The following is a 12,041-nucleotide window of genomic DNA, read 5'->3' on the forward strand; positions in this document are numbered from 1 at the left end:
AGTGGGCAAAGGATATGAACAGACACTTCTCAAAAGAAGACATTTATACAGCCAACAGACACATGAAAAAATGCTCATCATCACTCACCATCAGAGAAATGCAAATCAAAACCACAATGAGATACTATCTCACACCGGTTAGAATGGCAGTCATTAAGAGGTCAGGAAACAACAGGTGCTGGAGAGGGTGTGGAGAAATAGGAACATTTTTACACTGTTGGTGGGAGTGTAAACTAGTTCAGCCATTGTTGGAAACAATGTGGCAATTCCTCAAGGATCTAGAACTAGAAATGCCATTTGACCCAGCAATCCCATTACTGGGTATATACCCAAAGGATTACAAATCATGCTGTTATAAAGACACATTCACACATATGTTTATCACAATAGCAAAGACTTGGAATCAACCCAAATGTCCATCAGTGACAGACTGGATTAAGAAAATGTGGCACATATACACCATGGAATACTATGCAGCCATAAAGAAGGATGAGTTCGTGTCCTTTGTAGGGAAATGGATGCAGCTGGAAACCATCATTCTGAGCAAACTATCGCAAGAACAGAAAACCAAACATTGCATGTTCTCACTCATAGGTGGGAACTGAACGATGAGATCACTTGGACTCAGGAAGGGGAACATCACACACCAGGGCCTATTGTGGGGAGGGGGGAGCGGGGAGGGATAGCATTAGGAGATATGCCTAATGTAAATGACGAGTTAATGGGTGCAGCGCACCAACATGGCACATGTATACATATGTAACAAATCTGCACATTGTGTACATGTACCTGGAACTTAATAGAAGTATAGTAAAATAAATAAATAAAAGAAAAGTAGGTTATAAGCAAAGAGGCCAAAGGTATGTAAAGATACTGATATATATTCCAAAAATGTATGTCCATACAGATTTCTTGTAGCAAAATCTTAACTTGGTGCCTCTTTTCATAATTAGTAAATTTAGTTACTAATTTCCTACCCACCAGATAGGAAAGTGTCCACCACCCTGGCATGATGGTGATGTCTGTCTGACATCTGCCTCTGAAGGACAGAGATATAGTTAGCAAGGATATCACTGTATTTCATGGTAAAAACAGCAAATTTAAAAAGCTTATTTATTTGACCTGTATTTTTTAAAAACTGTGTCTGAAAAGTAAACAAAACAACAAATACTTCTATGATAAATTGACTTTGTTGCTTTGTAAACTTGTAGCCTTGGACATATCTCTTAGCATCTCCAAACCTTAGTCTCTCCATCTGTAAAACAGGCTGTGGTACCGCCTGCCTTGCTTTGTTTCTGGGTCACCAGAGATAAGGTACATATGGTATTAACTGTGGCTTCTGGCAAGTGGCATGTATTCATTATACAATTGCTCTTTTTAGAAAGCTAAGTCATCATGTGCATGTCACATGTGATCTGCTGAAATAAGGATGGACTCTAGAACACATTTGGTAAAGATTTTCATCAAAATGATCAATGATTTCTTAAAAGTTAGGGTTTCCTGGTCAACTTCTGTAATTGTAAAAACTCATGAACTTATAAATAAGGTTTTATTCCCTGATATATTATAAGTAATATTTTACTTTTGTCTTCCAATCGACTTGTTTATCTTCCTATGTCAACATCCTCATGTATGTGAAAGAAAATTCTTGTTGGTTTTTAGATCATAGAATATTGCTACTGTTTTGTGTGTTCCATTGATTTTTCTATGAAAACAGTTAATTTAATTGTAATAATAGTGACCATTGGGTTTGACAGTGAACATCTTAAAAATTCAAAGTAACAGTGAAGTATGTAATGTGACAGTTCAGTTTTTCTCTCATGTGAACATTTAGATCGGTGGTTCAAGGCTGCTATGGCACTTCATGGTGACAGGAGCCCAGACTCTTTCGATATTGTTGCTCTGCTGTGTATAACCTAAACTTGTGGTTCGAGATGCACTATGTATATTACAAACAGGAGAGAAAAAAAAGTGGATGATGAAAAGGACAAGTAGAAGTTTCCACAGGACACTTCTGTTGTTCTGTAAATATGACGTATTGTTGTGTAGCTCAGTAGATCTCTTTTCATTTCTGAGTCTGTGCTATTGTGTGATACCCCATGGTTTATTCTAGTCACTGTCAAAGGACATTTGCTTGTCTCCAGGTTTGGGTTAACATGAGTAAGGCTGTGATGTTAGATTCTTATACGAGTCTATGTTGCTGTATGTGTGCATATATTCTCATTTTCCTTGGACCAACACCTTGGAGTGACAGTGCTGAGTCATAGTTTAACTATATGTTTAACATAATAAGAAATTCCAGGGCTGGGCGCTGCGGCTCTAGCCTGTAATCCCAACTATGAGAGGCCGAGGCAGGCGGATCTTTTGACGTCAGGAGTTCCAGACCAGCCTGGCCAATGTGGTGAGACCCCATGTCTACTAAAAATTCAAAAATTAGCCAGGTGCGGTGGTGCATTCCTGTAATCCTAGCTACTCAGAAGGCTGAGGCAGGAGAATCACTTGAACCCAGGAGGCAGAGTTTGCAGTCAGCGGAGATCTCGCCACTGCACTCCAGCCTGGGCGACTGAGTAAAACTCTGTATCAAAAAAAAAAAAAAAAGAAAAGAAAGAAAGAAAATCCAAAACCACTTTCAAATTAGTTGTTTTACATTTCCACCAATTACATGTGAGAGTGTTTGTTAATCTTTATCCTCACTGACATTTAGTATTATGATAGTGGCTAAGATGTGAAGTCAAGTGAAATTGTATCTTGTGATTTTAACTTGCATTTTCCTGATTATTAATGATGTTGACCATCGTTTTATATAATTATTGGCAACTTATACGTCTTGTTTTGTGAATAGCCTGTTCAAATTTTTTGCATATTTTTAACTTATGTGTTTGTGTCTATATTATTAATGTGTTCTTTATATTAGCTCTGAGATTATTTGACAATTATATGTATTATTAATATTTCCCAAGTCTGTGGCTTGTATATTCATATTTTAGTGTTTTTGATGAGCTTTAATATTCATTGAAATTCAATTTATACATTTCTTTATGTGGGGTTAGAGTCTTCTGTGTCCTTACAAGGAAGTTCTACCTGTTCCAAGGTTATAAAGATGTTCCCTTTTTTTTTCTGTATGGAGTGAAATATTTATATTCACTTTTTTAAGCAACATTTGCTACAGAGATTCTCTGTCTCTTATTGAGTTTCCTTGTCAACTTCTCAGTTCATTTTTTTCCTCACTCACTTTATTGAGAATAATTTGTGTAAATAGACTTCCTCCATTTGAAGGGTACAATTTGAGGAGTTCTGACAAGTACATAACAACATAAAGCCACCAGCACAGTTATGATAAAAAACATTTCCATAGCCCCTCTATTTGTCTGCCAGGACTGCCATGACAAAATACCCCAGACTGGAAAGCATAAACAATAGAAATGCAATCATTGACACTGATAATTCATTTTAAGTGATCTTCTCTAATTTAAAAGAAGTGTTGCTGTTATTTGAATTTTTATTTCTTTGATGCCTAGGAAAGTTTGCTGAGCACCCCCTCGATGCCAGGCCCTTCTGTAGGTGTTAGGATGCCTCAGGGAACAGAGTAGACCAAGTTGGCTTTTGTGTAGCTGTGGTCAGTAGGGACAGACAGCCCTTGCTCTGTGCTGGGCCACTGCATTAGTGGGGTTGGGCGGGACGGTGGTGATAATTATTATGAAGAAAAGGAAGCCCGGAAGGGCAGACAGCGAAGTGGAGCAAAGTCAGGGATGGCCTTTCTAGTAAGGCAGCATTTAACCTCAGCCCTAGGGGAAGGCTACAAGTGGAAAATGAACATATTTGGAGCAAAACATCAAATACAGTCTTTGTATATTGATGAATATAGTTTTGACCTAGCAGATCTGTTGAAAGAGTCAGGAGGAACCCCAGAGTCTGCAGACCACACTTTGAAAATTATACCCCACGAATTTCACTATTATGTTGTAATACAAGCGGACATAGTTTAGAAAATGGCTTAAGGAGAACATTTCTATTATAACTCATATAAGAATATCTTGTTGTTTTTTCCCAAAGGGTCCATCGTGCTGGGATGATGTTTTAATTCCAAACCGGATGAGCGGTGAATGCCAATCCCCACACTGCCCTGGGACTACTGCAGTAAGTACCTGGTCGCATTCATTCCTCTTATTGCGAGAAAATGATGGCATCTTCACTGTTTGCTAGGAAATTAGAGACAAAAATGTCAACTGACTGTTCTTCCATCTAATAATGTTTACCAAAATTGTTATGATATTCAAATATGTTAATTACATTCACCAAAAATCCAGCCTGTGACCCTGCCTTCCAGGGTCGCTTTCCTAGTGACTTAACAATTTTGGGGACCATGTAGAAATGTGTCAATTTTAACTCCTTACAAAGTTACATCCATAGAAAGAAAAGGAAACGCAAGAGGAGAGCCAGTTCAGAGCTTCCAAAAGAAAAATAACAAAAGTATAAGATTCACCTTTTTTCCTGCTCCAGTGATATTTTATATTTATATTCCCCATAATTAAAAATTGATTTTTTTTTCTGCTTTATCTCCTTCTACCTTTCTTTAGTAGTTTTCTGACATAGTGGACTATTACAAAATATAGTATGAGTGGCCAGCTCTGAAATCGAATTACCATCCTCTGTTCTTTGTTATCCTTTCTCTCTTTGCAAGTATATGCCATATGTTTCATAGACAGCAGATATTTCCTGAAAGAATCCCTAAGTTCTGAATTTGTTTGTTTGTTTGTTTGTTTATTTATTTATTTTGAGTCAGAGTCTCACTTTGTTGCCCAGGCTGGAGTGCAGTGGCGCAATCTCGGCTCACTGCAAGCCGTGCTTCCCGGGTTCATGCCATTCTCCTGCCTCAGCCTCCGGAGTAGCTGGGACTACAGGCGCCCACCAGCACACCTAGCTAATTTTCTTTTTGTATTTTAAGCAGAGATGGGGTTTCACCGTGTTAGCCAGGATGGTCTCGATCTCCTGACCTCACGATCTGCCCGCCTCGGCCTCCCAAAGTGCTGGGATTACAGGCATGAGCCACTACCCCCGGCCACTCTGAAATTATTTTTAAGATAATTTTGTTATTATGGTCATGTTTAACATGTATATTGTTGTATTTTTTTAAAAAAAAAACCTCAAAACTCGCTGGCTCCATCGTAATCTGACTGTATACATTTCCTGAGTTGTAAATACTGTTATGGTGCCAACACAAATGTCAGCGTTAGTTCCCAAACTGTCAGAGCCAGCTGGCCATTCATATCTTCTCTAAGGAACAGAGTCTGTCAACAGCAACAGGTACCATGTTTGAGCGAGAATCATTAAAGGAGCTTTCTCTCGCCAATCTGCTGGCTGATCGGAAGGATACCAAGACAGCAGTGGGCAACAATAAACAGTCACTCTCCACCAGACTAGGGCTAGGGGCTATGAACAGATTTTTGTCCATCCAAATCCTGAAGAAAGAAATCCTGAAGAAAAATAATGACTTGTATGTCACTCACAGATTTTTGAGACATCACATAGTCTTGCCAGTTTCCCACTGGGATGAAATTAAAGCGCATATTTCCTAGGGCGGCATTCTTAAGTATAATTACATACCTTTACATGTATATAAGTATAATATGTTTATATTATAGCATACATAATATGTAGATATAATTACATCTAATAGTGTAATTATATATACATCTATGTTTCCACAGATACATATGTGTGATACATATATACATTCATATAATCTTGCCCCTAAAAACTTGTAAGTACAACCCGATAGGTTTATGCTTACAAGTTTTTAGGGTCAACATTATATGTATGTATAGGGTATACATATATACAACAGTATATGTATAGTGTTTGAGTTATATCTGTAACTGAAACCTGAGTTTGGGGCCAATATTCACTCTTCCTGTGCGACACAGAAAGTCCTGGGTCTGGCATGTTGTTTAATGCAGTCAGTCATGAGTTGTAGTCCTGGGTACTGGGCTGAGAGTAGCCCAAATCCTTTAGGAGCCCTGTCTTTCAAAGGAGTCCTGAAATGATTTTCCCAGTCAGTATTTCAAGGAACATAAACTAACAATCAGAAAAACCAAAAAATATATGTGGAAACAAGCCATGGTGAATAAGAGTGAGCAGAATTCAAAATAGTAAAGAATATAGAAATTGAAATCATCAAGAATAGAGTATAAGGATACTTAATATGTTTAAAAAATAAAACTGTATAAGACAAAGATTAAAAAAAAAAGAAAACTATTGGAAATATCCAGTCGAATTAAACAAGCACACACAGCTGAAATTCTAGAATTATATATAAATTTTAATAATTGACACAAAGTTTACTAAATGGGCTGAACAGCAAATAAGACATAGCTAAAAAGAGAAAATAGAACTCAGATCTGATATTTGACCTGAAAAAAAATTATCCTAAATGCTGTCAGAACATAATAATATGTTTGAAATATAAAAGAGAACTTAAAAAACATGGAAGATAGAATTTGATAATACAGTCATTCCTATCTACGGCCACACCACCCTGAATATGCCCGATCTCATCTGATAATACAGTCATTCTACGTATCTTTGGGGGATTTGTTCTAGGGCACCTTCCGCCCACTTTGGATACCACAGTCCACAAATAAGGGGACTCATAGGCTGTTTGAAGCCATCACAGCTGTCACATAGAGACTTTAAAATCCATGGGGCAAGGAAGCCTTGCCCAGAAGCTTCCAGCGGACACCCCTTAATCCCCTTGTCCAGATTAGGCCAATTCTGTGCACAGACAGTCCGGATTCGCTCCAGGGTAATGTGGGTGACACTAGAGGCTGCGTTCTTTGATCATGTGGAGGCAGCAGCTTCCCCATCAGGATGGAGAGGAAGGACGGCTTCTTCCCATCAGCCCTATGGGTGACAACTACCCCTGGGTTCCAGGGACGGTCAGAAAGTACATCATCACCCCCGAAGGCCTCACACCTCTGTGCCCCTTGAGGCCACCCCATGGCCCTTGGCAGGGGTGCTCTGGACATGGGGTTGCATCATGACCAAAGGCATTCTCACAAAGGCCACGCTCCTGCTTGCCTCTCAGGTGGGAGCATATTGTTCCTAAACAAGGATGAGGAGGCACGTGCACAGCAACCTTAAGACCATGTCTGGTGTGCACTCCCAAGTGTGTATCTGCGGCGGAAAACTGGCCATGCTCATGAGGCCTATTAGCCTATGAAGTTCCCGGTGACAAATGAAGCTTCTTCACACTCATTGCACTCACCAGGCATCTCTCCAGTGTGAGCATTCATGATGCTTAAGGCCTGAGCGTGGCTGAAGAATCTCTCATAGGTGGCCTCTCCTGGGTGTGAGTTCTCCATGCTGAGTGAGTGGGAACTTTCTCAGCCTGGCTTCCCCAACAAATCCTTTCTGTGGTGTGGACTTTGGAATTCTGAAGGAGCTGACAGCTTTGGCTCCAGGTTTCTTCATCTTCCCTGTACTCAAAAGACCTCTCCTTGCATAGAAGATCCTGGTGCCGAATGAGGGGGGAGTTTTAGACACTTTCTTATCATTGCAGCACTTGTAGGACGTGTGTAATTCCTCACACTCCTAGCACATATGGGACTTGCCTGGTGAATTTTCTGGCAGTAAATAATGGCTGCTGCTTCTCAAGACCTTTCCAAACACCATGTGTTTATAGGTTCACAGCTGGGCCTCCCTGTCTTCTCTGTATTCAAGTCCTTGCTGTTCAGTACCCTGGCCCTTCATCAATTCCAGCTGTGTGGCCACAGTGGTTGTGGGGAGCAGGGAGTGGCCTCAAGTCCCAGTGAGGGCTTGAGTTCAAAGGTCTTCAGTAGTCTGCATGGACCATGCTCCTCTGGGCCTAGTAGAAAGCCCCTTCTCCAGGAGAGCAGCCAGCTATGTCCTCAAAGGTCATGGTCCCTGTGCCAAGGTCATTATCTTCCTCACCCTTATTGGAACCTCAAGCTGGGGACCTCCCGGGAAGCAATTCCTGGCCCATTCACCTGGTCAGTCTAGTCACTGTCAACACTGAACCCTCAAAGTTAGAGGTGAACCTCCATTGTCTAGTATAACCATTCAAGGGATTGAACTAAAATACAAAATGCCAAATTGGGAGATGGAAAAAAAAAAAGGGGGGGTGAAATATAGGAAAGTGGGACAACTTAAGTAGCACACACAAAAATGGCACAAGTAAAACCTCATGTAACAGAAAGGAAAAGAAATGGAAATGCACTAAGTGAAGTTTAAAAGACAATGACTCTTAGACTGGGTTAAAGGAAGAGAATCTAGCTTTACGCAGGTTGCAAAAGACATAAGTAAAAGAGGTGAGCAGAAAAACATCAAAAGTAAAATAATGGAAGGTAATAATCCAGGCAAGTATTATCTCAAGAATGCTGTTGAAACCATTTTAATTGCACATAAAATAGATTCTTAGGGGAGGGTGGAAACATTACTAAAAAAGAGACTCAAGATTTTGAGAAAAAATATGTTCAGAATCCCAGGAAAAATAGACTTTTGAGGTTCTGGGGATAGAAAGGTTTAGTAACCCAGGAAGATAAAGCAGTTTAAAATGGTATAATCTTAGTAACATGGATTCAAAATATACTAAGGAAACATTGTCAGAATTAACAAAATACGTAGATAAATGTAACACCATGGTGGGAGAAAGAGTAACACAGCTCTCTGCAGAGTTGGAGGCTCCTGCAGTACAAGCTTAGGAAGGATGCATCTGATTCATACCACCAGTGAGCCCACGACATCAGGATAGAGTCACTTGGCAACTGGAGGATATCAACAACTGATCATGTTTTAGGACCTTAAGAAATTTAAATATCAATAGCAAAAATATAACTCTAAAGATCTGTTACACGTGGACATGCAAATCACTGAGTGAATGTAAAGAGCTAAATAGAAATAAGGGAACAAGCAACAATGAAAGGGTACCACATAGCAGATATTTTGGAGTATAGCTAAATTTGTATTTAAACAGGGAATTCAGGATCATAAATACCTCAAAGATATTCTTATTAAGGTAGGAAAAGGAGGCATCATATCCAACTATATTTTTTCTGCCATATTTAATAAACACCAACTAAACGTCTGTTAAGTGAAGGGACTGAGGGTTACAGGACTAACCATATCAATAGCTAGCCCAAGTTCAGTGCTCAGTGTGAGCTGAACTCTTTCACTCTCTCTTAAAACCATTTTTCTGGATTGCATTTTCCCAATGCAGCTAAATATAAACTCTGACTCCTGTATTTTCTAAAGTCAAGGTTTTGATGGTATTTTGGACTCTATATATAATTTATTTTATATATTTTAAGTTTATTAAAATTTTGAATTTCTATCACTTAGACAAAATATCCATGTACTTAGAATTTAAAATAGCAGCATTCCTAATATATTCTTAATTAATTAATATTTATACACTTAAAGATAATCTTAGTAGATCATTTTAAATAGCTGTAAAATTTACCCATGGTTTTTAAGAGTACAAATACAAACTTGACCCTAACTCTCCTATAGACAGAGAAACCTGAACCCAATTCAGTTGTACGCCAATCGCTGTTACTTTAGGAGGGAGCATACTATTTGTTCTTACCTTTTTATCAAAAGAATTCCAGTCAACTCAAAGGATATAGGCTTGAGATTAAAAAGGGGATGAAATCAATTAGGATTTTCTCCATTAGTGAAACTAACTTGACTTCGGATATGGCATCAGACTTTAGTTATTCTGTGTCAATCTTCATTTTACAATTTACCTATGATACCTTAAACCAAGCCCGTTCAACCTGCGGCACTGTATGTCGCAAAGGATAGCTTTGAATGTGGCCCAACACAAATTTGTAAACTCTCTTATGAGATTTTTTTGTGTGTGATTTTTTTTTTCAGTTCAGCAGCTATTTTTAGTGTTAGTGTATTTTATGTGTGGCCTGAGACAATTCTTCTTCTTCCTATGTGACCCAGGGAAGCCAGAAGATTGGACACACTGGCCTTAAAAACTTCAGAGCAATAATTTGTGTTTGCATGTGTACTAGGGGGTGTGTGTTTCTCTTACTTGGGCACGCATAGACTAAGGAAAACCCCAGAGTCCTAGTGTCTGAGCATTATTTCTGAGTTCTGAATCGTAACTTGTAACACTGAGCTCTGCTGTCATCAAATGCTCCCCTCCGAGACCTCTGGCTTTGGCTGTGCTTTTCCAGTAATGAGGAGCCTCTTAGCCAACTACAGGAACCTTGCCTGTTCTCTCACACCTGACAGTCACACAGTAGGGCTTAGGATGGGGGAATTTCCTCAAATAAAAAAGAAAGAAAATTTAAATGATGTCTTCAAAGTAATAAATGACTTTAAAGGTCATTTTAAAGAAATTCTTGTTGAAGGGTGTTGATTTCCTACTGCACAACCTATCATATTTTTTATATATCATATATTTTTGAGAGGCAGAATTTACCTGAAGTGTTATGTAAAATAGTATTTTCTTTTTTAGATTATTTGATTTTGACTGGAGTTCAACTCTTATACATCAAACATTTTTTTTTTCTTATCAGAAGCAGTAGCGTAGGACCTCTTACAATAACTCCAAGATTTATTTCAAATGAAATTAGATACTTAAAACTATCCCCTGAACTGTAATAAATAATGTAACTATTAAACTCAGTATAATAAATAGATTGTTTTCATCTTATTCAACCTGCAATCTATTTTTCACACTTTCTCCCTCTTAGGCTCAGTATATGCCAACTGGAACATTAGTTTGAATACAAGTTAATATTCATGTCTGTACCTCTGATTTCATGTTCTTGAGAGACATTAACTGAAACCAAATTAATAGCAAATACGTCTCCTAATACTGAGCAATTTTGATTTATATCAGAAGTCATTTCCATATTTTATGTCCAAAAAGTTTCTTAATCATGTTTTAGTTGGATCAAATTACTATCCTCCAAGGAGTCTGCATTTCTTTTGTTTGTTTTTATTGTTGTTTTAGACTTCATTAGAATCACAGAAAATGAGACTCAGAATTTCTCAGGATGGTTTCATGTGTGACCTGTATGTTTGTCTTTGTTTGTTTGTTTGTTTTCTGGTATCTAATAACAATAAAAGGTTGGTTTGCTTTTGTTTTTTAAAAAAACGACCTTGGATTGAAAAGTGTCCCTGAGATAGTCACAAATGACAGTCTTTTTTTGCACATCATGGGAGCTGTGGTCTCCATATTCTCATGTTGCCCATGCTCGTCTGCACTGTGTAATAACTATCAGCACAAACATCTCCAAATATATATTTAAGCAATTCCAGCTCTTGTGGCCTTTCAGGGGTCCCATTGTGGTCAAAGGTGCAGCTGGACACTTACATGTAGAGAGCAGAAAATGAAAACAGAGGTAAAAGACAAATGGGCTCATTCACTCCCCTTTCCCTTGTGCCCTGGTGTTTGCCTGAAGAGAAATGCTCTGCCTGCCCTTACGTTGTTCTCCACAGTCATATTTTCTTAATTCTAAACAAAATTGAATTCTGAAAACTTTGAAGTCAAGCTCAGATTATGATTGAATGGTGTCTAAGCGTGACAAAGTGTTCTGTGTTGTCTGACATGCAATTTGGGGTGACAAACTAGAAAATTTTCTTAGAACATTTTTCAAAAACCTGATCCAGCATTCAGACTCAAGGACAGCTTATTTCTAAACCAAGTTTTGAGTACTTGATAACAAAAAATGTCTTGTTCTTTTTTGAATGGTTAAGGTTAAAATTAGAAGATAGATTTTTTTTTTTTTACAGAATTAGTTTAAATCTTACAAATTTGAATCAAAATTTCATTGATATATGGAAACTCATTAGTTGCCCATGAAAAAAAGTGTCAATTTTTTAAGCGTGCTATAAAAATTAAGGTAATTTTTTAAGAATCTCTGAATATCTTTGAGGGTATGAACCCTAACCTCAATTTAGTTCTCTTTTTTCTGTGAGATAACCATGACATAACTTCTTTCTCATCAGGGCTCTTTTTTTTTTTTTTTTTTTTTTTTTTTTTTTTTTTTTTTTTTGGGGGT

The 12,041-nt window shown here is 38.1% G+C and overlaps 1 protein-coding gene across 3 annotated transcripts in view; it reads left to right on the forward strand.

Annotated features, from left to right (window-relative positions):
* PRKN (parkin RBR E3 ubiquitin protein ligase) overlaps nt 1-12,041 on the forward strand; it is a 919,793-nt gene that overhangs the window by 228,197 nt on the left and 679,555 nt on the right. Inside the window, exon 4 of one of the 3 annotated variants that reach the window (XM_025384066.1) lies at nt 4,054-4,137. The exons of the other annotated variants lie outside the window; for them this stretch is intronic. Coding sequence (XP_025239851.1) covers nt 4,054-4,137 — 84 coding nt within the window. The remainder of the gene's footprint in view (nt 1-4,053; nt 4,138-12,041) is intronic. 3 annotated transcript variants of the gene reach the window in all.

This window comes from Theropithecus gelada, chromosome 4 (genome assembly GCF_003255815.1).
Source record: "Theropithecus gelada isolate Dixy chromosome 4, Tgel_1.0, whole genome shotgun sequence".
Lineage (NCBI taxonomy): Eukaryota > Metazoa > Chordata > Mammalia > Primates > Cercopithecidae > Theropithecus > Theropithecus gelada.